This window comes from Notolabrus celidotus, chromosome 12, assembly GCF_009762535.1.
Source record: "Notolabrus celidotus isolate fNotCel1 chromosome 12, fNotCel1.pri, whole genome shotgun sequence".
In the NCBI taxonomy this organism is placed as follows: domain Eukaryota; kingdom Metazoa; phylum Chordata; class Actinopteri; order Labriformes; family Labridae; genus Notolabrus; species Notolabrus celidotus.
Genome location: NC_048283.1, coordinates 16,862,159 through 16,886,688, shown reverse-complemented (window position 1 = coordinate 16,886,688; position 24,530 = coordinate 16,862,159). Strand labels below are relative to the sequence as shown.

Genomic DNA, 24,530 nt, shown 5'->3' with positions numbered 1-24,530 from the left:
CTTCATTTTTAGAGCATAACATTTATGTATATAAAAAAATACTATGTAACAGGCATATATTGCAACTTTCCCATTCTGCCCTTACATTCACAGTTACAGTGGTACTGAAAATACTCAACAGGCTGCCTTGCATTCCTGCATAGCGACAGAGGCAAAATACAAAAACATTTCCTTTTAGCTTTAAAGGAACATATTAGGATGATCAGCAGTTGCCAACACTTAAACACAAACTGGTCCCAGCTCTGACTTCATGTGTGATGGGAGGAGCTTTTTTTTTTTGCCAAAAAGAACAAGCCCATCACTTAACAACATCTTATGGGTGTTTCTAGGAAGAGAGCATCTGGCCTGATCTTTTCCACTTCACCTCCCAAGATTAGTTATGAAACAGTTTATACAATGAGCAGCTTTCTGTCTGTCAGTAGATGCTGAAGGAGGCGTAGCTCTGGTCACTCTGGCAGGTGAAGTATGCTATCAGCTGACCATTGCAGATCATCAAAAACAAGCCACTACCTGTTGAAGAATAATAGAATGGAGAATAATTTCATTCAAAGCAATAATTCTCTCTCAGAAGCTGCATGTGATATATATTTTTTTCTTACCCAAAGCTAGCCACCACTGCCACACCATGGGAAACTCCAACATCACTGCAATAGGGTCATAAAACATGAGATTTCACAAATGATTAGGGAATGTGTGCGTGCGCATGTGGATGTACTGTTAGTTTTTCAGCTCACCTAGGCTGGTGATCATCACATGCAGAAGGGTGACAGTGAGGGCATAGTCCCAAACCCGCCTCCTCACCACTGCAGCAAACAAAAGGCCACTGCAGAAGTAGGTGAGCTCTAAGGAGAGGAGGTTCACTGAAAAATGACCAACAAAACACTGAGTTAAATTAAAGCTTGTGGTCATAGTTGACAATGCTGGCAACATTTAGTAGGCTCACCTAAGTACTTTGAGTTGGATTCAGTAGGTTCGGTCCTAAAGTCAAATGGAATCAGTCCGTCAAAGTTATCCAACCTGAATAAGGGTTTGACAGCAAATGAAACACAAAAGTCTACCATTACATTATGGCAGTGAAAACTTTTCAGTTTTATCATTGGTGAACAGCACAGGAAAATAAATGCAGCTTAGCTTCTAGAAAATGAAAAATTAGGGTAAAGTTGACATGCACTTTTAATATGTATAAAGAGAAATTAGTAGAAATGAATATTCAGTGTGACCAAAAGCACATATGCAGAAGTTGCACTTGCACAAATAAGGTGCAGATATACAGAACCAACAGCTGCAGATAGTTTATGATTACCCTTTTAGAGTATGGACTGAAGTATAAATATGTATGGGTACTTTAAAATGTGTAGCGCAGGGAAGGGAATGCACAGTAGTTTGGAGGCAGTAACCACATATGGAAATATACAATCATTATTGGTAATGCTGTGTATTTTCCCAAAATTTTGTGCAGCGGTTTTAATTCAAATAGCATACAATTAGCCTGAAACTGCTGGGATGTCTGTTTGGTTTTCATTTGCATCAGTTTCTTGTTATTTGTCAGACTATTTTAGCATTTGGAACACCCTCTATGTATTAAGAGATAATGCTGAAGTTATTTATGCTTATCTAACTTATATTTGGTTAATCATAGTCAGGGGTGTCGTAGTGGGGGGAAAAGTGGGACTGACTACCTAGGGCCCAAGTGGGGAGGGGGGCCCTTCATGGGCCTGAAATAAAATATGTTTTCTACTACGCTTTTCTTTTGTTTTGTTAAAACTGCAATAAGATAACTAAAATTGCCTGAATAAATAAACAAACATTCAGAATTCCTTTCTGGAAAAAAAGAGGAGTCTCTGTTTACGTTTGGACCACAGCTAGCTGTCTGTCAGCAGCAGGCAGCTCCTGGGATGCTGAGTGGACAGCGGCTGCAGAACAGGCTGTTAGCCTTGATCAATCAATGTGGATGCGCGATTAATAAGTTAAAAACACATATACAATGGGCTATTAGTGTGATTTAAACAGCGGTTTATGCATACAAATGCTTGTCATTGTCATATTTTCATAGCATCCAGTGTGGCTGAATCAGATTGAAAGTAAATTGTAGGTTTTTAGAGTTTTATTTGACTTCATGAGGTTAGATAATACCAAATAATGCCCCCTTGTTGTTATTCAACAAGTCACTTGGCTTTAAATTATCTTGTGGACAGTCTGAAGGTCAATATTGTGCAGTTACATTTGGAGAAATTGTAAAAGAAATAATAGTATTGATATGTAGCTTAGATTTGAGTCAGTTAACCAGGATAGTTTTAAGCGTATATTTTTGTATAATGCAAATAAACCAGTATTATAGCAGTAATGTTATATTTTGTAGGGTTGGCTGTGGTAATGGGGACCACTGAAATATCTTTTCGAGGGGGGAGGGGGCAGAATTCCTAGCGACACCCCTGGACATAATAGTTGGAAATCAGTCAGTTGATACTAAATGTGTGAAGAAGCTGCCTGAATGAAGATTTGATTTGACCATGACTCTTTGAAAAGCTGAGTTGCGTTCGTGTGCTTCTGCGCATGCGTATGAAATGTTCTCACCTGAAGGCACCGAAGCACACACTCCCAATCATGTAGAAGAGAGAGTAAAATATGAGCAGACACAGCAGCAGGTTGAAAAGCACGGTCTGTGGGGAACAACAGTTCATAACATACAGTTACTAAATGGGCAGCAGTGCACATACTTTCCACGGAACGCGTCATCACAAACACAAACCTAGTCGTCAGTCTCATATAAAGGCTGTTAGGCTGCAGTGAGAGGGATGGGTGCTGAACTAAAGCGTACAAGGAAAAGAATCTTGTCTGCTGCAAAACCTGGTCGGTTGTTGTGGATGCCAGTTGTAGCCAAAATGGATATTCTTCATTATTTTATCGCAAAATAAGCTTCCAAGGATTTTCCACCGATCCAAGGACTGACAGCTCACACTGAGAGAAGTCTGATCAGGCAACATTACAACATATAACTCTTACCTTTGAGTCGACCGCTTTGCCTTTGAATGCCATCTCATGGTTTGTACTAGATATTGAATTGCACAATAATCCAGGCTGCAGCACGATACACGACCCCGTTAATCCCAACAAAAACTGGACTTCGTTCGCCATCTAGCGACCAACACACAGCAAAGCAAAGCTGCGCCGCCGCTTCTACAGCCAAACACTGAACTCAATTCACCTCGTATCAGGACTGCCTTTGTTGGCTGAAATAAAGACTTATCCCACTATGTGCCTGTAAGCAAGAACAGGCACACGCATTAGTCAATATTACAGCGATTGCATGTGCAGATGGGTTGTATTTTCATCAAAAATATGACTTAAAGTTGCCCATAAAAATGTGTTGCTTTATTATACCGGAGGTACCATAACCGCCCTATGTGGGAGGGATTGCATAATGGAGGACTGATTTGGATGAACATGAGTATTAGGAACACAAACGACCCAATAAATACTAAATAATACAGATTAAGACCCCCGATGATGAGTGAGTACGAACAGTCATCTCGCGGTTGAATAAAATGGATTAGCTGCCACATTAAAACCATTAACCAGACTACAACTGAGGTCACACGACGATGGTTTGATACAGTGTAGTAGTTTTTCTCCCCTCAGCCATAGTGTGAACATACAAGCGTAATCCTAATATCTAAAACGACGAGTTCTTTAGTCTTAACTCGGTATCTGGTTCGATTTTAAGGTCATCGGGTCTAAAATACTTCTTAAAAACGCACCCGCCGTCAGAACTGTATTGTTTTACAGGTAATACCAGTTCAATAGTTTATGCACACCGGCGTTTTCGTGCTGTTTTGATTGAAAATGGCACTTCAGGAATTTACAGGCCTGAGTTTTTAATCCTAGTTAGCATTGCCGTGGACAAACTGGTTAATGCCTCTGCACGTACACACACACACATATATATACACACACGGGGCTGTTAAATGACCGTGTGTGGAAGAAAAGTGAGGAATAAACAGTCAGTTGGTCCAAGAGGCAAACCAACCGCTCCTCAACGGCTGTAATGGAAGACACTGCGGTTGCTGCGCTCCATTGATACACACTTCTTCTTTGAGGGGGGGGGGGAAACACTTATTCTGAGGTTGTTGTGAAGCTAGGAAGGGCTGTGTGCTCCAGCCCAGTGGTAGTATTCGTTACATGGGCACTGAATTGAGTTTTGGGGCGTGTTTAACATGCAAACAGGCTTGGTATTGACCACGGATAGTAAAGTGAACTTTTCCGAGACCCAAAGTTGTCAGGCAGCGCATCTTGTACGCATGCGCATCCTTCTATCCAGCAGCTCTAAATAAGAGTTAAAACAGAAACGAGGTGAGTTCCACATTTTAAACACTACGGGCGTTAATACGCACTGGTTGCCTTTTAACAGAGGCAGATTTTGTAATTCTGATTTACGTTTTTCTAATGGGCGCTACTTCATGTTATTTCCAGTGTGATTTAAAACGGCGAGTATAAATCGTTTTTTTCAAGTTTCTATTGAAGAAATAATTCAAGCAACAATGCAAAAGCTCGTAACAGTAGGACAATAATGTTGCCAGTGTGTTTTTTATTGTGTGTAGCATTGACAGTTTGCAAAATGCGTTTTTCCCATTGTTATTAACCGGGAAACTTATTTATTACAGATTGTCCTTAGCTGGCTGCATCCAGTCACAATGCTACGGCTAGCCGTCTAGCAATCCTCGGTTCACTTGCACGGAGTGGCGCTAGCTGGCTGTTAGCTTCATGTCAGCGCTAGCTAGCAACCTGGGCTGACATTCCGTGACAAGGGGAAAGTGAAGAAAATACCCCGAGTGAAGAAAAACACCAAGTCAGGAAATTACACAGCACGCGTTTGCTTGTGTTCGACACGTAGAGGCTTTGCATGATTTGTTTAAATGGGTAACTTGAGTAATTTACATAGTTTAAACGTGTTGGTGGCCTCTTCCTATGCTCCGCCATTTTGTATAAGACGAATGCTAATCATGGGCGCTCTTACATACACTTTATTTATGGCTAGAATAAAACTGAGGTACTAAGAGCAAAGTCAAACTTCATCAACATCTATTAGCTTGGCCTGTTCTATACTTTTCACATAGTTATGACCTACATGCAAAGAGGAAATAGCACCTTATTTTAGTGTTGAACATGCGTCAGGACTAAAACGTTATATCGTAACATTCATCGCATTAAAACGTTATTAAGTTTGCCCAGTCAGTGCAGAAAACAGTGTTTCCTTTGAAATTGATAATTAAACTACCTTCTCGCTTATTTACAACCAGACAAACAAGCGGTTTCAAGAGATACTGTTAAAACAAGGAAAAGATGAACTTGTATGGTTAACTTAAAGTTTAGACATAATTCCCCATGTTTGTCACTGATCCCGATAAATGTTCAGTCCAATGGGACCATTTGTGCACGCATTTCTTTGTTTGTTGATCAGCAAAACAATAATATTTCTGACTGTTTTGTCTGAAACCTAAGTGCATGGTGTATCCTGCAAGCCAGCACACAGTCTCCATCTAGCGGTGATGTTCAGTAACGGTGTTTACAAGTGCAGGTAGAAGCTACATTGTGCCGTTGTGAGCACTTTCCAAGTAAAACCATCCACAGTGGCTGCTCCACTGTGATGATCATGTTTAGAAAACACACTGGACGGGGAACAATGCCATCATCCAACCTCATTTTTATGTAGTAAATACTTTGTTAGTATATTTCAGAAATCAACCTGAAATCACTGTGTGTTTTCAGGTTGCCAATATAGGAGGAGTGGTAATGACTGACACTCCACCCAGTGATGGCCCCTCCCAGGGAGCTGAGTTTGACATGATGGGTGCTCTGGACTGGAAGGACGGTATTGCTACGTTGCCAGGCAGTGACATCAGGGTATGAGAGAAGTTTATGAGCCTTTCCTTGGTCATCTTTGGTTGTGTACAAGTCTGTGATAACACACAGATCCACAAAAATCAAGGTTTCTTTTAGCAGAGATTGGCCAATTTTCTGAAAACTCCAACCCTTTCTTCTAACTTCATAAGCCTTACAACAAGCCAAAGAGCTGAAATCACTGCATACTTATAATGGTGATAATGCCATCATGCAAAACCATTTTCCCAATTCCATGAGGTGGGAAGAAGTCACTATGCTTGTTAGTGATAAACCGATATGGTTTTTTCAGGGCCGATACCGATAGTGATACCGATTATTAGCAGTCAAGGAGGCCGATAACTGATATTTGGAGCTGATATTTATTTGCAGTAAAAGGGAAAATATTGGCGTCAAAATTTTGAATAATACAAACTCCAGGATTCAGAAGTTAAATTCAGGAGTTAAATCGGAAAAGCCGAATGCAAGTTCGTCCTCAAAGTAAGTGTTCGGCTATCACTGTTTTTTTATTGCACAGTGACACAACCCATGATTTGCACGACATGTTTACGTGATCAAAATAAACTGTGTTAGCTGCTGAAGGGGAAGACTGAGCTGATATAACAAACTTTAAACATGATGCAAAACTGAAATGCAAAAATGTCAAAAATTGACTCTATATAAGTGATGTACATTATAGATTGGATTAGCTGATCAATGCGCTGCAGGCGGAGGAGCACGCCTGTGTTGCAGACGTAAATAGTGCAAAAAACGAACTGACTGTTTGGCAGCAAATTAAAGAAAAAAAATCCAGTAGCGAGTAGAGTTTAGTACACCTAAACCGAAGTGAGTGCTTGGGTCGTAATTTTTCAAAAATAATTAAGTCACGTGTCAGAAATGACACCATCTGCAGAAACGGTAGCCTGGCTTGCGTTCCATTTCTCCCTGCAGTTTCTCATTGGCTGATTGGCTGTTACCCGTGCTGTGGGTGAGACAATGCTGGAGACAGAGTAGTGAGAGCAGACAGAGAGGCGCGGCTGCATCAGGGCCAGTTTTAGATTGATCTCTTTTTGGCCGTTCGATTAAAAAAAAAAAAAAGGCCAAGTCGATATGCGTCAAAATGCTGATACCTAATGCTTGTATCTCTTGTGCACCATGAAGGCTTATTTTAGTGGTAGAAATAATCTTAAGAATTTAGAGCAATAGCAGTCTACAACCAAGTGGAAAGGTGTCATTGGACAATGTTTGAGACTCATGTCTCGGCTTTATCAGTTCCAGTCATACTTTTTGTATCTTATGGAAGATGAAGAGTTTGGCTTGGTTAGCAACTGGTATGGTTGTTATTTTACACTACTCGTGACATTCATGTAGAGGCGGGATGAATCAAGCTCAAGGTGGAACATTATCGTGACTTTAGTGGATTTTTTGTCTCTCAGTTTCGCATGACAGAGTTTGGGACCCTTGAGATTGTCACTGATGTAGAATCCAAAGGGCAGGAGGCACGGCCGAACTCTGGGACATTGGACCCAGCACAGTCCCAAACTCCCACCCCTCCCCCAGAGAGCCAATCACAGACAAGTACAGCCACAGTGCCAGCCAATAAGATTCAGCCAGGATCATCTCAAGTTAAAGGTATGCTAGAATATGTTTTACCCTTTCAGTCTTGTTATTATCAACAAACACAGAGTTTACTTTCTAAGCTGTTATATAAAGTGTACTGTTTCAGCTACTTCTTTCTATTTCATCCTCCAGCCCCCCGTCTTGTGCTTCTGTCTCTAGAGGAGGGCCCAAGTATGGAGGGCCCCAGTGTGGAGGTTGGACCTAGTGTTGAAGTTGGCTCTAATGCAGCAGATATTGGTCCGAATGGGGAGCTGTCAAGGTGTCGGGCATGTGGTGGCAGTGTTCCTCGGGATGCCCTCCTTCAGGGCAAATTCTGTAGCTCCATTTGTGCCCAGCCCTCCAGTGGCAGGTAAAGAAATCAGTTTTCTCTCCATGTCCTGAAGATTTTTTTTTTCTGTGTTTTTCCATTATAAGCAAAATTTGTCTCTACTGCAGATCCTCTCCGGGTGAATCAAGAGAGAGTCAAGCAGTGGAGGGTGAGAGGCTGGGCAAACGAGTGCGCAAAAAGAGGAAGATCTACATGAATTCTGGTGATGAAGAGGAAGATAATCAAGAGGAACCAGAGGTACGGTGGAAACTCCAGTTTCTGTATAGAGTGGTTGTCCACTTAAGAATGTATTTTTCAGTTATGGAAAAAAAGACAAGAAATATATATGTATTTATAACAATTGAGTAGTTGTGATTAAAAACATGCTTCTTTATGTTCCTGCCTGAAGGAAAAAGCCAAGTCAACCAAAGGCAGAAGAGGTGCCAAAATTGCCAAACTGGGTATGTCAGACTGCTGTCATTGTCTCACATTATTTCTTAATCACATACAAATCTCAAAATGTCATGGTTAGCTAAATGCAGGACTTTCAGGGTTTTTGTATGACTATAACTGACCTTTCATACCTTAAAGGTGACATACCACGCTTTTTTCATCAATATATATTGGTCTAAGAGGTCTTCAAAACATGTCTTTAAAGTTTATGCTCAAAAAAACACTTTGAAATCAGATTTTGGCATGCCTGAAAAGTCCTTTTCTTCAGCAGTCCTCAGAACACTCTGTTTTCCCTCTGACCACGCCCCCTCCGGAAGTGGATGTGCCTCGGCTCTCCAGCACGTTGATCTAATGTTTACATGTTGGCTGAATAAACACGGCTGCTCAGAGATCGCGTTACTTCAACCCTCTGAATCTGATCCTGACGGAGAGGCGCCTGTAGCAGGACCTTTCTGAAGGATTGGTCACAGATTTAGTGTTTCTTGTTGTTTTATTTATCAGTATGTAGACGTGTGTCTTGGTACACAGCTACTAACATGTAGCTATGTGGCTATGCTAACTAGCGCTAGCACTTATCCATGATAAATAAAAATCATCCACTAGATCTTCAAATCATTTTACATTTTCAAGGTTTTATTTCAAGTTAACCTACTATTTTTGTTGATATTTTTACTATGATGGGTAAAATGTACTTATTTAAGATAACTTGTTTAAAAAACATTCTGGAAGACATCTCACGACCCCCCATTTGTGTCTCGCGACCCCCAGGGGGTCCTGACCCACACTTTGGGAATCCCTGCTATAGTTAACTCTCCTTTTAGGTTGTTGATTAGGTGATATTAATGTTAGGCTCTCATTTACACTCAAAAGAAAAGGAAATGTTTAATTCCAAGTTTATCTTCTTATATGTTTTCATACAATACAATAATGTGGTAGATCTGAATTTAATATATTTAAACTTGATTTAAGATTAATTTACTTTTCAGTCACTGCCCCAACTAACAAGAAACGGGCGTGGAGCTGGCCTGCTTACTTGGAAGAGGAGAGGTCAATCGCTGCTCCTGTTAAGCTGTTCAAAGAGGTACTTTTTCTCTCAAGTCTCTGCCAATTTGAATTTGTTTAAACTGTAACAGATGGCCTTTTTTATTTGTCCTCAGTTAAGCCCAAGCATGACTCTTCTACGATCTACTTTTGTCTTGCAGCACCAGTCGTTTCCACAAAGCAGAAATAGCTTTAAGGTTGGGATGAAGCTGGAGGGTTTGGACCCATCTCACCCGTCTCTGTTCTGTGTGCTTACTGTTGCAGAGGTACAGCTGCTGATGGTTGTTTGTGGATTGTTTTCAGTAAAAGACTAAACATGTCTTTAACTCTGTTTATAATTAAGACCCTGACTCATACTTGTGCGCCCTTCACTTGTGTCTCAGATCCAAGGCTACAGGATAAGACTCCACTTTGATGGTTACCCAGAGTGCTACGACTTCTGGGCAAACGCAGACTCGTGGGATATAAAACCAGCCGGCTGGTGTGAGAAGAATGGACACAAATTATTGTTGCCTAAAGGTAAAAACACACATAAACACAGCAACAAAATAACAAATCTACAAATGTCTTAAAAAGGTAACCCCTAGAGTAATTTTGTCTTGCAGGCTGTAAGGATGGAGAGTTTAATTGGAGCATGTATGTGAAGAACTGCAGGGGTCAGCTAGCCCCAAAACACCTTTTCAAGAGCCTCAACACAGTATGTATTCATTACAATCTGTAGAATCAAGAAACCAACAGTGTGTTCAGAAATATAGGGTTTTTTATGTGCTAATTCTATTGTATTTTTTAAACCCTAGTCTGTGACGCCATCTGGGTTCAGAGCAGGGATGAAGCTTGAGGCAGTGGACAGGAAGAACCCAACGTTGATCTGTGTAGCAACGATTGCTGCTGTCGTTGACAACCGACTGCTCATTCATTTTGACAACTGGGACGATACATATGATTACTGGTGAGCACTGAGATTAAGACCCAAGGAACAAGTGGGATACAAGGATTTTCCTACGCACACATAAAAGATGGATTTAAATTGAAGTAAAATCTAGGGTAGTGAAACATCTTTTTGAAAACAACCTGTAATCTTAATGTATTGGTAACATAAACAGAGTTTGGGAACTGAATATGATAACCATTCTCCAAATTCATAATTATTCTATTTATTAATTGTATTTCTTGCTGATTAAATCCTTCTATTCTTTTAATGCAAGTTTGTTTACCAACATTTTTTTTGTTTGTCAAGGTGTGATGCTAGCAGTCCTTACATCCATCCTGTGGGTTACTGTGAAGATGTCAAGCTAGCTCTGACCACTCCAGCTGGTAAGACACAACTCAACTCAACTCACTCTGCAACTGTTTTAGCTAGGTTAACCTGTGTATATTTATTGTATCATTATAACCACCGGCCCTTCCTATTATTTGTATTATTTTATTTGATATTTTAATTGTTTTTATATTCAAATTTAAAAAAAAATTCCTATTTGATGACTTTGATACTCTTGATGCATTGCTCTTTGTTTGTGGTTTGTTTTTTAAATGTCACTGTAAATTACTCGATATCATTGTAAATGAGGGTTGCCCCTCAATGATCTTTCGAGTATAAATAAAGGTTAATTGGTTGATTGATTGGAACTCAACTCCACTTTATTTATATAACACCTTTCATACATAAAAACATGAAGCCCAAAGTGCTTCACAGAATAACAGAGAGACAGAAAACAACAGCAATGGTAAAATTAAAAAAGGCAGGATTATAAATAAAATACTTAAAGATAAAATAAAATCAATACAGTTACATTAATAAAATAAGTAATAGTGGAAAGAAAAGTTAAAAATAAGGTAGCGTTAACAAGATCAGGTGAATACAAGAAATTAATAGACGAATAAGTAATTAAATAAGATAAATCTGTTAAAGCAATGATTCAAATAATAATGGTTCTAATAATAATAATAATAATAATAATAATAATGCAGTCCAGGGCTAAAAAATAAATGACTACAAATTAAAAGCTAGATTAAATAGGTAAGTCTTAAGTTTACTTTTAAAAACACCCAGATAGCTTGCCGTTTTAATGTAAAGAGTTCCACAGCTTAGACAAAGACACGTGGTTCATGATTAATTATGCAAAGTACATTATAAGAAGTTAATGCCAATTAATACTTCGATCCTCTTGATAATGCTTACAAATATTTTGTTTACTTGCACCATCAAAATATGTTTTACTTCAATATTCTACACATTGTACATCACTGTAAGAAAGTGTAACTCAAATATGTTGTTAGGTTTTTGTAAAAGAACATTAATGGTCTAATGCATATTGCCCTCAGTCCCTGTTAATATCCAGATCTATGCTAGCTTTTATCCTCACAGTTGCATACAAAATAGAGCATCTGCTATGTTAATGTGTGGACTGTGCAGAGTTGTTTAGATGTAATGAGTGTTTATTTTCCCTCCCCAGAATATAAGCAGCCCAAGGCCTTCTCATGGGAGAAATACCTGGAAGAGACGGGCACACAAGCTGCTCCTGCTCGGGCTTTCAAACCGGTACAAATATACAATCCTAATAGATTCAGAACATGTAGATGAGGAGTCCAGATGTAGTTGTAACAGTTTTGCTGTTTCTTGTGCTTGCAGAGACCTCCACACGGCTTTCAGTTTAGCATGAAAGTTGAAGCCGTTGATAAGCGGAACCCCATGCTCATCCGGGTTGCAACTGTAGTGGACACAGAGGACCACCGACTGAAGGTGCGAGATGTCTCCTGGTAAAGATGTATTCTGACGTTCTGCATGCTGAACTTTGGTCTAACTTTGGTCTTCTCTGGTCTTCGCATCCAGGTTCATTTTGATGGCTGGAGTTTAGAGTACGACTACTGGGTGGAGACAGACTGTGCTGATCTCCACCCTGTTGGATGGTGTCAGAAAACTGGACACCCGCTACAATATCCTAACGGTGAGTCGCTCTCTTCCAGAAAGTTCTGTCTGATATTCAGTGAGGTCAGTCCAAGTTTCTCAGGAGGAAAACTTTTAATTTCACCAGATGAGTCAGCACTTTGTCTCTGCATTCCTGGAGGTGGTTGTGAATCTCTAATGAAGTCAAAATGGAAATAGTGTCCCAGGATGCTTGCATACTTATGTTAACTCTCTCTTGTGTGTGTTTGTATATCAGGCTCCAGTGAATTATTGACCGCCCCCGGACAAGGATGTCCCACCCCAGGATGTAACGGGGTGGGACACATCAGAGGACCTCGCTATGGGACGCACTACACGTTAGTAGCACCCACCAGGTTTTGTGTCCTCTCAGTTTCTTTGTATTTGTTTCATTAGTTTCTCTGCAATCTTATTTTAATATGGTACACACTGTATATTAGTTTCTAACAAATGTCACCCTCTTTAAAGTGAATACAGTAAAGAATGTTTAAATGATTTTATTTAAGGTTAATCTTGTTGCTTTGGAGTAACTATTTTGGTGTCATAATTTTTGATTACTTCTCTACATCCTAACTCAAATGTGAGTGTGGTGCTATGTCACGTCCTCATTTGTCTCTAATGTCTTCATCTTTGCTGCGTTATGACACTGCTTCTGAAGCAAAACAATTAATTAAACCTCATCTCGCTTTCATCAATGTTTGGATGACTTTTATAATTACAGGAGAAGCAACAGTCTGTGTTTTAAAATGTCATTTATACCCATGTGGGCTGCCAGCAGTGTAAATGTGTTGCTTGTGTTTGTGTGGGAGTTTTGAGTCTTTAAGATGATTTCTTTAGCTGCTTTTCCTTCTGTTAGCTGTAACCTGTTAAAATGCAGAGCATCTGAAATAAAGAGAGGACTTTGCTGTCGACTGTTATGTTTTCGGTTTCAGTAAAGTTTGTGTGTCTTTGTGTTTGCAGTCAGGTGAGCTGTCCGTACTCGGAGACCAACTTGAACAAGGAGGGCTTGCTTCCAGATCGCCTCAGTGGAGAAAGACCTCCCGCCCTCAGTGGACCTCAACCTCGGGGTCGACGCCCCGATTCTCAATCAGTCACTGCCGCACTGACCTCCTCTGTGCCAGAGCAGCTGGAAGGAGCGGAAGACCCCCAGAACAGGTTTGTTGCTGAACACACACAGCCGACACTCCACAAAGCATTAAGACGTTTAGAAAGAACTCCCAAGACAACTCCTATCACTATTTTGTATGCAACTCTATCCACTGGTCTGTACCTAAGAGTGGGTTATCTGTGTTGCTAGGAAACCAGCGACAGTGGAAGCTGAGCGTTCAGGACGCAACATCCAGCCAGAGCCACTAGGTGGAGCCAGCGAGCAGAGCCACAATGGAACCAGGCCTAAACGGTACAGAATCCATCTAACCAAGCGATGTGGAAAATGTTCTCTTGATTAAAAGAGTCACTTCTGACTTTTCTGTTTGATATTGTCAGGAGTGCTCCAGTTCCCAAATACCTGAAAATGCACTATGTAAAAGAGGAGATTGGAGATAGTAAAGGTGCGTGTACAGTTTGATGACACTACAGAAGAGGGTGTAAATTGCCATCTCACCCCCCGCTGACTCCTTTCCTCTTTTTTCTCCCCTCAGCCTCTCCGGATGCAATCTCTCTCCAGCAGGCCCTCCACGAATCAGTGTTCTCCCCTGGCATCTCCGCCTCCCCCCCTCACCGGGTGGCTCTCTGCTGGGACAAACACTGCCAGCTGCTGCCTGAGGTCCTGGGGCTGACTGCCAAGCGAGTGGCCACTTGGAGCGCTGAGGAGGTCAGACATGCTCGCACACATGAAAAGCAGACACACACTCCTCATTGAGTCATCCAACATGAAGGCAGACAGTTGTTCAAAGAAAGTGTTTAAGCTAAATGAGGGAGAGCTTTATGGTGGATACTTCTGCATCATGTTTACAACTAATCTTTATGAAGTCTTACAAGACACCTTTTTAGCAAACAAACAGTTGTCTATTGTATCATCCTGTTTTCAAATGTGTTCTTCTTGCTCATCAGGTTGCAGGTTTCGTCAAAGGACTGCCAGGATGCAAAGAGCATGCTGCTACATTTAAAACAGAGGTAAGCGTCTTCCTACTGCTCATGGCTTACTGAGAAGAATAAAAAAATAAACATCAAACCTGATGAGAAGCAGAAAATACTGATGTACTCGGAAAGTTGTAAAAAGTAATAGAGAAACAAACATCAGTTTAAAAATCAAGAAACATTAAACTCAAGGCTTAGGTTTAATTGATAGCACTCAGTTATAAACAGTGGTGGACAAAGTACACAGTTTCGTTACTTAAGTGAAAGTATAGATACTCCAAGTCAAATATTACTCCAATACAAGTGAAAGTTGTTCAGTCAGATTATTACTTAATTTAAAGTACTGAAGTACTTGCATTTAAAAATACTTAAGTATTCAAAGTACTTTTAACAAAAATATCAAAATGTTGTATTTTCACAAAGCATGAGTGCAGTCAAGAATGCATGGGTGTACGTTCTACTACATTATGTTTATCTAGAAACCATGATTTCATATCTCAAAAGTATACCATGAAATATAAATTAAGTTACTGCAAGCACAGACAAGTTAACAATGTTCATCTGGAATAAAACATGTTTGTTAGCCACAGACCTCCACATGCTTTCTCAGGTTAGATGGTGAGGTTTTGTAGGCTGTGATGAAGTTTGTGTGGGAAACAGATCAGAGATTTACATCAACACAATTTATTCTTTATTTCAAAAACCTAAAACGTGGGCTTAAAATATGGCTGTGGTGCTCACCACGACTAAATGAACAGACTGACATTAATAACGTTTGATCTGCATATGCTCTACGCTCAACTGAGGTATGGCTACACTATTTAGACAAACCAAACAGAAGTACACAAACAGTTAGTCTTTGGGATCTGATTTCAGAAAAGAAAATTCATGAGCTGACTTCAAAACAAAAGTAGTGAGTAACTAGAGCACTGATAGAAATGTAGTGGAGTCAAAAGTATGATATTTGTCTTTCAAATGTAGTGGAGTAAAAGTAATAAGTCCCCCCCCCAAAATAATACTCAAGTAAAGTACAGACACTCAAAAAATGTACTTAAGTAGAGTACTCGATTAAATTTACTTTGTTACTGTCCACCACTGGTTATAAAACATACAATCGTATCAACAACCTCTTTCCTAAACAGAGCTTAAACCTGCTGACGAGCTCATCACATTGAACTAATGCATACATTACATTCCCCCTCCAGTTCTTTTGCCAGATGTCATACATTTTCCGTCCTTCTTATAGGTCTGGCACCTTAAATCCTTTTCAAAAAAAGCTCAGCCACTTTCAGTTTTGGATATAAACACAAGCCTGTGCCTCTCTGCCCCTGTTCTTTGACTCCTTTCTGCTAAACATTCAGATAAGAAAACGCTTTTTGTAAACAGTGGGGCTTATATCACTTATGTTGTATTTCAAATAACATATAGAGGAACACACTTGTCTCTGTTTTTAGAGTAGTGCATGGGGGCTAGAGCATCAGAGTCAGATACATAAGGTACACACACAGGTGGATACATTACATAAGCACTGACTCAATCAGTTCAATACTTCTGTATTGCTGATGCTACTCGATGTGCAGTCTGGTGTTTGACTTAAACAGCATGGAGAGAATTTTTCAAATTCATGCTAGTTTTCTGAGACTACCAACCCCAGCTTTAATTCTTTCATTGAAGAACAAAAATATGAATGTTGAGTTAAATATTACTCATCCCCCCTGACCCAACTCATTCAAAAATTAACAAAACTGCAATCCCAACAAAGTCCCATTCAACATGCAAATAAAAAAGCATCTTCCCTCAAGCTTCTCAAGCTTAGCCTCTGCAGGATTCTAGAAATCATCTGTGCATGTGATGGAGGAATGCACAGTGCATGTAGGGGGCGTGGTCTCAATAGCCCTGCAGTAAGCAGTGTGCTATGTGCATGTGATTGAGGAATAGCATAGATATTCAACTGTACTTGCATGAAATCTGGTTGTTTTAGTCAGGATTATGTTAAAATATATTAGTCAGGATTATGCTAAAATATATTTTCCCCAACTATATTTAAGTTCCCTTTTTTAGAGCCAACCTTCAATTTAGTAAATTCCTCGTTTATTCCCATAAATTGAAAATTCCGGAATTTTGCAACCCTACTGTAAATGCTGGTTGTGTAAATTAGGAGCTATGTTGTGATGTGCTGCCAAATAAACAAAAAAGGAACCACAAAACAAAGTAAAACAAATATCTCTGTACTGAATGGGCCAATCTGATCTAAGTGTTAAGTAGTTAAAGCATGCATTCATTTGGGCAAGTCCTTAAAAACCCCAGACATTTGATGATATTAATTTTGTTGTCTTTACAGCAAATCGATGGCGAGGCCTTCCTGCTGCTAACCCAAGCAGACATTGTCAAGATCCTGTCAATCAAGCTAGGACCCGCCCTAAAAATCTACAACTCCATCCTCATGTTGAAAAATGCGGACGAGGAGTAAGAGCCATTACCTCTGCTTCAGTGTCATCAACACTTAGCTGAAGACTTTGAATCAAATCAGCCTGAAGCGGTGTCATCTGTGGAACTCTGCAGCAAGTGCAGCGACACAAGAGAAACAAGTGGAAGCCATCATCTTGAAAAAAACATCCCCCCACCTTATCCCCCCCCTCCTAGTCTCTCTGTGATGGACAGAACTGATGAACACAGAGAAAGACATTTACATGAAACTATGAGGATTCGTCGACTTTTTTTGTGTTTGTTTACTGAATCATTACAAAAAAAACAATTGGCACCTTCAATGCTTCTTAACATTGTACAGTTTTTTGATTGGATTTTTGTGTCAGGGTTCTGTTTCTTTTTACTTTAAAGTTTTGAGCTCACAGAAGATAAACAAGCATTTTAGTGTTTTGTTGCTTTTTACTCAGCAACAACAGATCGTTTTTTGGTTTTTTTTAAGCTGCAAAATACAATCGTGATGCGGTGAGAGGTTTTTAAATGTGAAACCCCGTGGAGCAGAAGCACTATGTTGTTCAGCCTTTGTCCTCCAGATGGAGAAAGTGAGCCGCTCTACAGGCCCCTGAGGTAACAGTGATTGTTTAAACTGGCTGAAACTAAAGGAGGGGGGACGGGTGGAGGTAAACGTTGTGTGTGCGTGTGTGCAGATGTGACTAAGTGTGTCTGAGAAATGAGCATGCATTTTCCCACTAGCCTGTGTTTGTTGCTTTTCTGGTCAGAGGAGTGTTTTGTGACAAAGCAGAGCTAAGGGCTAAACCTTGAATAACAGAATCTTTTACGGTGGGAGGAGAAGATGAACGAGCTCTGTTCAGATTATTTTTGTTTTTGTTTGTTTTCTGGGAATGGCACATGAATATGAATGTTTAAAGAAACAGCTTTTAGATGTTTTGTTGATATTGTCTAATTTGGTTTAAACAAGCTCTGTCAACTACATTGTAAATAGTATACAGCAAATCTCCTAAAGGACTCCCCTTTCCTCTAACAGAGTTTACTCCTGCTTGGTTATGCAAAGGCTTGAATTCTGTCTACATGAAAGGACAATGTGACAGTGAACTGCAAAAAACGAGCCTCAGTTCATACATAGATTTTGAGAAAAAAAACAACAAAACATTGTCAGTGTCTTTGTAAGTCAGTGTGTACTTCAGTCAGTTGGAATGTGTACATCAGCAACTGTTTATATGCAAACAGCTTTTATTTATGTATTCTAATTTAAGGTAATGGTACGCTGTTTTGGCTCGGAGGTGTCCGCGGCTTTTTGATGGAATGGGTGAAAATAAATGAGCTGCACACTGCTGTCCTCATCCAATCTCGTTTGTTTTACCAAACAGGCATGCACATGTAGATTCTCTTTTGATTTGTCTTTTAATATTTATTGAATAAAGGACCTTAAGTGTACTGAGCGTGTTACACAACTAGAAGTACATGAAAGCAGGAGGAAACAAATTACAGCTTTGGTTACCAGTGCTCACGATCAAATTCAATAAGGGTATAAGAAAATATCTGGTTATATGTGGTATGGCTTATCAAACCATTTTGATTTAACATTCAATTCAGTAATTCGACTCTACCTTTGAGGTAACCCTGCACACTGTAGCAGGAAGAAGTTAGTAGAAATAACTTGTGTGAATGCAAAAAGCACAAGCCTGCGGAACAGGTAAAATGAAGGGTGAACTATACCACCATTTTACTTTCCTTGAATTGTTTTACTCTCCTAATATCTCATTTACTGCCTTTATAGCTTTCATTCATCTTGATTTATTTCTTCATTTTGCTGCTTTTATCTGCATATCCTTAAATGCTTTAGCTATATTGATGATTTTATCTATTTTGCTTTTATTTCACCTTATTGCTTTCACTCCTCTTTTAATGCTTTATTCCTCTTCACTGTTTGTAGCCTCTTTTTATTCTTTCTTTCCTTTTATATTTTTAATTGTCTTACTTTCTTGGTCCCTCTGGTCAGTGTCTGATTTAAAGTTTTGGTTAAACTCAGTCTACTGTAGAGTACTCTTTGTGTTTGTTTTAATGTGCACTGCCGTTTGTGAAAAACCTTGTTTTTTAAAAGGTGTTATATAAAGAAAGATATTATTATTATTACCTCAGTTAAAACATGGTGCTCATTTGTAACCCTTGCCCCATGGTTGCCATATCCTACAGTTCCCCAGGTGTGAATGTGATAAGTTTCACATCATAAATAAATAAGTGCTCAACTGCTTTTCCATTGCACTTCCTAAACACAGTTGGCCCCAGTTTTTAAAACAGATAAACACACTTTATTTAAAAAAAAAAGGACTAGAGATATGGTCTCTGAACTTGACTAAGCTGGACCAGAGATAGCTAGATAGAAAGTGAACCGTTCATTTTCCTCCTATTTCAAGCCTGCCATCTACTTTACCCATAATACCTTTCAATACATTTCAGTAGGACGTCCAGGTGTGTTGAACTAGTAGCTGCTGAAGTAGCCTCAAGCAACTGGCCCCAAGCAAAGATGAGCAGCAGGCCTATAATTATGAGCCACATACTGTACGTGTAGTCTGTGGACCAGCCAATGGTGACTCAAATGACATCACTTGAGGTAATTAGTCAGACTCAGCATAGTCTCTATGGCAGGGGTTCCCAAACTTTTCCGCCCGCGACCCCCAAAATATAGATGCCAAAGACTCGCGACCTCAAAGTGATTTAATGTGGCTTCATTTAGCTTGTCTGGAGAAAATTAGCCTACCTATATGAGCATGTGTCTGTGTTTCCTGTGCTGTCATGAATTAACCTGCTGCTACTGATGCTTATGATAATTAACTGTTCACTAACCCTAAACTGAGGAGTCATCTGGCAAAAAGAAAGGCAGAAACCTCATTACATTTTCTATTTTCAAGGTTTTATTTCAAGTTAAACTACTATTTTTGTTGATATTTTATACTATGATGTGTAAAATTTACTATTTTTAGATCACTTTTGTCATTAAAATCTTTTCATTGCCTTTTTTTTGTATTTCTTAGTTCACCACAAGTTAACAAATTAAGTAATACAAAACCAACAAAGAGAAGAAAAAATAAATAAATACAAAAAAATACAAAAAAAAAAATAAAGAAATAATAATAATAAACAGTACAAACAAAAAGGAATATAAACATAAGAAAACAAGGCAAATAAATAATGATAAATATTTTTAGATAACTTAAAAAATAATTATCTGGAAGACATCTCACGAACACCCAGGGGGTCCCAACCCATACTTTGGAAACCCCTGCTCCATGGAGTCTAAATAATTGATTTTCATACCACCAAGAAATTGATAGGTGGAAAGACAAATCGCCAAAAGTACCTGGACGTTATTTTAAAGTCAGCTGAAACGTACATCGAAGGAACATGATGTAGAAGAACAACCTACTGTCTGCATTTCTTCTTCTTTGAGTTGAATAATCTAGGGAGGCGTCTTCCTCCACAGTAATTTGATGTTTGCTGATCTCTAAGAATAACTGAGCTCAGCGTGGGACTGGCCTGGACCAGCCACAGATTCCCACGACCCCTCCTCTACACACAGAGAGACAAATCAAAACACGGGCTGCAGAGGCGCGCAAGCAGCAAGAAGACACGGAGGCACAGAGCAGCTTTGCACCACTTTAACTGAGACTTTTTTTTTTTTTTTTTGTACAGTAAAAGCTTCATTTTGGGGATTCGCAGCACCAGCTGTTGAACACAGCAACGCGAAGGATAAAACAACGTGTCCATCTGAGGAGGAATGAAGTGAAAGTCTGGATTTAATCGAGAATTGAAGTGTTGGAGAAGACGCACAGAGGAGTGGGATGAAAACGAAACTCGTGGTGATTTATTTTAATAATGTCGAGGAAGCAGTTTCTGCTTCGGATTTACGTCCTAAACAAGGCAAGTACGCAAACTGCCTTTATCCTGACTGTGTGTGAGACACCGGACAGTGAACTGCAGTGGATTTCTGTAGTCAACACCAGTGCTGTCGAACCGCATGAATATAAATGTAACATTAAAGATGCATGCGAAAGGGTTTCTAAGACTTGAGATCCAATCTTCATTTGCGTCCTGTTGAATCGTGTTGTGTTCACTTGTCTCTAGGGGAGGGGAGGGGGGGGGGGGGGGGGGGGGGGGGGGATAATAATATCAAGAGTTCAACTGAAGTAATTGCTTTTATTGACCACGATGTGAATGTGTAGTGAAATCATGAGGTCCTGACAAGGGTCAGTTGTTTTTCAGTCTCATGAGGATAAATTAATTGCTCAGTAAGAGTAAAGTCCAGGCTGCTGCAGAGTTCAGTAGAGAGCTGAGACTCTCTGTGTGGCTCTACAGAGACACTGGAGGAGCTGCAGAAGGTTTGGCATCTCATTAACTCAGCCACATGTCTTATTAAAGCTGCTATTTCCTGTTGTGTGCAATGCAGGGTAAACTATCTCCTCTTCAACACCCCCAGTGCTCTCACTCAGACACCGTCTGCTTGTCTAATTCTTTTATTTCTCTCCCTCCTCTCTTTTGTCTGTTTTTTATCTTTATTCAGTCTGAAGCCAAAGGATGACAGCAGCCAGTCCTGTCTGTAGCCCCGCCTCCTCCCACTCTTCCCACTCTTCCCCTGCTTGCCTCCCAACATGCCACAGACACCTGGGGGAGGGCAAATCCCTCAAAACCAAACTCCACCTGCGCTCCGGCCCCGGGGTGTGGCTCATGCTGGGTGTAGCAGTAGTTTTGGTGGGGATGTCTGTTGCAGTGACAGGTTATGTTTCTGCGGCACCAAAACCCGTGGGTGGTCGAGGCAGCACCCATGTTGAGAGGATGAAACTGGCCGGTCCTGTGGTCATGGGAGTGGGCCTCTTCATCTTCATCTGTGCCGCCACACTGCTCTACGAGAACCGGGACCGTGAAGTCCTCAGACTGGAGATACCCGACGACCTGGAGGATCTGAAGGGAGGAAACGGATGGGAAGATCTGCAGGAGCAGCCCAGCTTCAGCTGCCCGGAGCAGTGGGAGTGTGGAGATGGAGAACAGGGTTGCTGGGCCACTCCAGCCCACGCACGCCCCCTCTTAGACCAGAACTGTGGTCCTCTTCATCCTCCTCCATTAGGCAGGAACAGACAAAACATCAGCAGTAGACTGTCCCCAACGCCTCCTTTAGAAGCAGGAGGTAGAAATAAAGATGAATACAGAGAGGAGGATGAGAAGGAAGGAAGATCAACACTGTTGGCTCGAGTTCTGCACCACCAGGAGCCGACTCCTCACCCTCCCTCCCCCTGCTTGTCCATCTCTCACTCCTCTGTCTACTCAGACTCCTGCAACTCCAGTGAAATCAACTTCAACATACGGACAGGCTCTCCTCTGCCAGCTCAAAACGGAACCTCCTACTGATTCAACTCTCATAAAATATGCATGATCAGATACACTGGTTTCACGTGCCGGCATTGAACTAAAGACAGGACCGTTTCTTTCATATGTTCCAATGCGTCTGAGTGGCGCAGTGGCTCTGAGTCACATTTTGTGAGGGTTTTTTTGTCCTACATCTTTCTCTGACTCACCCACGTTTGAAAAATCGGAGCAATGCTGTTTGATGTCAACTAAACCCATCTTGTTGTCTTTGAACTCACCCATGCCCAAATTCCCCAGAGCCACTGCCTGTTTGACCATATTAGGACGTGAGCAGGATTGCTCAAAAAACTTGGGTGCCATACCGGGAGAGAACACACTCAAGACTGCCCCCCCTTTTCTTCTTAACACACACAGACATCCTCTGCAGAGATACAGCAGCTACATTTCCTCACTGGAGAGGTTTTGTAAGAGGATGAGCCAGATTAGGTCTGAATGGAGTCTTTATCTAATCTCACACATACTGTAATCTACTCTTTATCTGAGCAAATTGGGTTTCAGTATAAACAAGAGGAGCACAAAAGGACACACTGCACTCACTCCACACCTACAGCCACGCTATAAATACCAGCTGGTGCTCTGTACGCACGCAATGTGGACTCAAATTTTTCGCTTTTTTTTCTTGCATTTCAACAAGTTTTTCGTAATTGTAGTGTCAGCTGCTCCGTTTTCTCCCTTTACTCAATTGGGATGAGGCGAGAACTTAAAGATTTTCAATCAGATCGTGGATAGAAAGAAAAGAGCAATGAACCAAGGGAAAAAAAAAACAGCTGAATCTGGTGAGGCGGTTATGAATATTCCTGATGCAGCGTAACTGAGAAAAGCGGCCCTGTGAATCGTGTAACTGAAGCCTCACTCTCCCACCATCACGACCTTTCATCTCCTCTCGCTTCATCATCTGATTCCTACGCTTTTATTCAAATACTCCAGCCTCCATCATCTCAATTTGGCAGCCTGAATCAAACAAAACAAAACAAAAAGAGTGAAATAATGTCAGGTCCATTTAGTCCAAAACAAGCGGGTCTGAACAGGCTGAAGTAATGGGTAGGATTTTAATTATCACCAGCATTTTCTCCTCCAGCTTTTAATTACACAGGGGATCAGTCTGAAGGTTTTTATAGGTGCTTTAGGACTGCAGAGTATTTCCTTGTTGTTTGGGCCCATGCTGGGATCCTGCCATCCAGATGATGACTGAGACTGAAGTGTACAGTAATCTGCAGCCAAACATTTCACTTACTAAAACAGCACCCATCTCGCTCCCTCTCACGCACAGTCAGAAGGTGATGTGTAGGTACAATGTGCTGTTTTAAGACGTGGATGCATCTTTCAGGGCGAAGACGAGTTGGGAAGATGAATCTAAATCCTGCAACAAGCAGCGAGCAGCCTCCTTCGCACTTTTCGCTCAGAAAAGCAAAAAGCAGCTCCGGTTGCACTCTCACACGTTCACGAGTCCTTCTTCTCACTGTGAGATGATCTGATGTGTTTACACAAGGGGTGATGCTGCATTTATACTTCTTGTTTCATTTCTAAGTTTATCTGACAATAAGTGTCCAATATTTATGTCTGGCTCATCTATCTCAAATGTGAGTTAATTCTAGGGCTAAAACTAGGGATGCACCGATCCTACTTTTTAGGTCCCGATATCGATACCTGGGCTTTGGTATCTGCCGATACCGATACTAGCCGATCCGATCCTGGTATTGATTTAACAATCTCTATTCCTTAATGTGAGGATAGAATCATGTTTTGGCAACTTCAGGCTTTTCTGACTTCATGGTGAACTGTACCTGGGTTCCAAGTGCTAAACCAGAGGCTGGAATCCCTTATTTCAAGGATCAGGAACAATTAAATCCAATAACCTGTCCGTTTTTCACACTTTGAATCCATTAATAGAAGGTTTCTTGCTTCTTTGCAGTAGGCTACAGTTGACGTAAACTTCCTCCTTTGAGCTGCCATTAAACTTTTCAGTGTGACTGCCATCCGTGGAAACATTACCGCTGCACTGTTGCACGTTTCCGGCGGAGTTGTAAGTAAAAGAAGCGTGACATGCACCTAAACTGCAGAGCCTCTGTATTTATCCTCCATCATGCTCCACCGGCCGCTGATGACGGAGACGCACATGGCTGTTGTAAACACAGAAAAGCATAGAACTGAGATGAATAGATCTGCCATATGGATCGGCACTATATATCGGCCCCTTGTCACCGATATCAGATCTAACTTTTTGAGTCCGATCTAGCCGATATCCGATACCAGGATCGGATCGGTGCATCCCTAGCTATAACATATCGGACTATGAGAGAGAATCAGTGAGGTTTTCTTGGCATCTGTCAAACAAATTTGTTGTTAAATGGACATTGGTTCAGAACT

At 40.7% G+C, this 24,530-nt stretch overlaps 2 protein-coding genes across 9 annotated transcripts; one reads left to right on the top strand and one right to left on the bottom strand.

Annotated features, from left to right (window-relative positions):
- Window positions 1-6: 6 nt before the first annotated feature.
- LOC117822695 (transmembrane protein 244-like) lies at window positions 7-4,078 on the bottom strand. The gene is made up of 6 exons (XM_034697557.1): window positions 3,004-4,078; window positions 2,575-2,660; window positions 944-1,017; window positions 735-860; window positions 600-644; window positions 7-510 (listed from the first exon to the last, which is right to left on the bottom strand). The coding sequence occupies exons 1-6, from the start codon at window positions 3,133-3,135 to the stop codon at window positions 416-418; spliced, it is 558 nt and encodes a 185-aa protein (XP_034553448.1). The 5' UTR covers window positions 3,136-4,078; the 3' UTR covers window positions 7-415.
- On the top strand, window positions 3,597-22,759 carry l3mbtl1b (L3MBTL histone methyl-lysine binding protein 1b). Of its 8 annotated transcripts, XR_004633243.1 has the most exons (23): window positions 4,030-4,350; window positions 5,767-5,901; window positions 7,314-7,509; window positions 7,630-7,846; window positions 7,933-8,062; window positions 8,214-8,265; window positions 9,244-9,338; window positions 9,460-9,564; window positions 9,682-9,817; window positions 9,904-9,995; window positions 10,096-10,247; window positions 10,536-10,612; window positions 11,752-11,837; window positions 11,928-12,038; window positions 12,129-12,243; window positions 12,460-12,577; window positions 13,182-13,376; window positions 13,519-13,620; window positions 13,707-13,771; window positions 13,862-14,034; window positions 14,274-14,336; window positions 16,642-17,351; window positions 21,304-22,759. XR_004633243.1 is itself a non-coding variant. In XM_034697543.1 (22 exons), exons 2-22 carry the CDS (start codon window positions 5,791-5,793, stop codon window positions 16,768-16,770), a joined length of 2,502 nt encoding a protein of 833 aa, XP_034553434.1. In that variant the 5' UTR covers window positions 3,597-4,350; window positions 5,767-5,790; the 3' UTR covers window positions 16,771-18,085. The 8 variants fall into 8 exon arrangements, 7 of the variants coding, with proteins under 7 accessions (XP_034553434.1, XP_034553437.1, XP_034553436.1 ...); XM_034697543.1 differs by lacking the exon at window positions 21,304-22,759 and having other exon boundaries at window positions 3,597-4,350; window positions 12,460-12,559; window positions 16,642-18,085; XM_034697546.1 differs by lacking the exon at window positions 21,304-22,759 and having other exon boundaries at window positions 3,974-4,350; window positions 7,657-7,846; window positions 12,460-12,559; window positions 16,642-18,085.
- The last annotated feature ends 1,771 nt before the right edge of the window (window positions 22,760-24,530 follow it).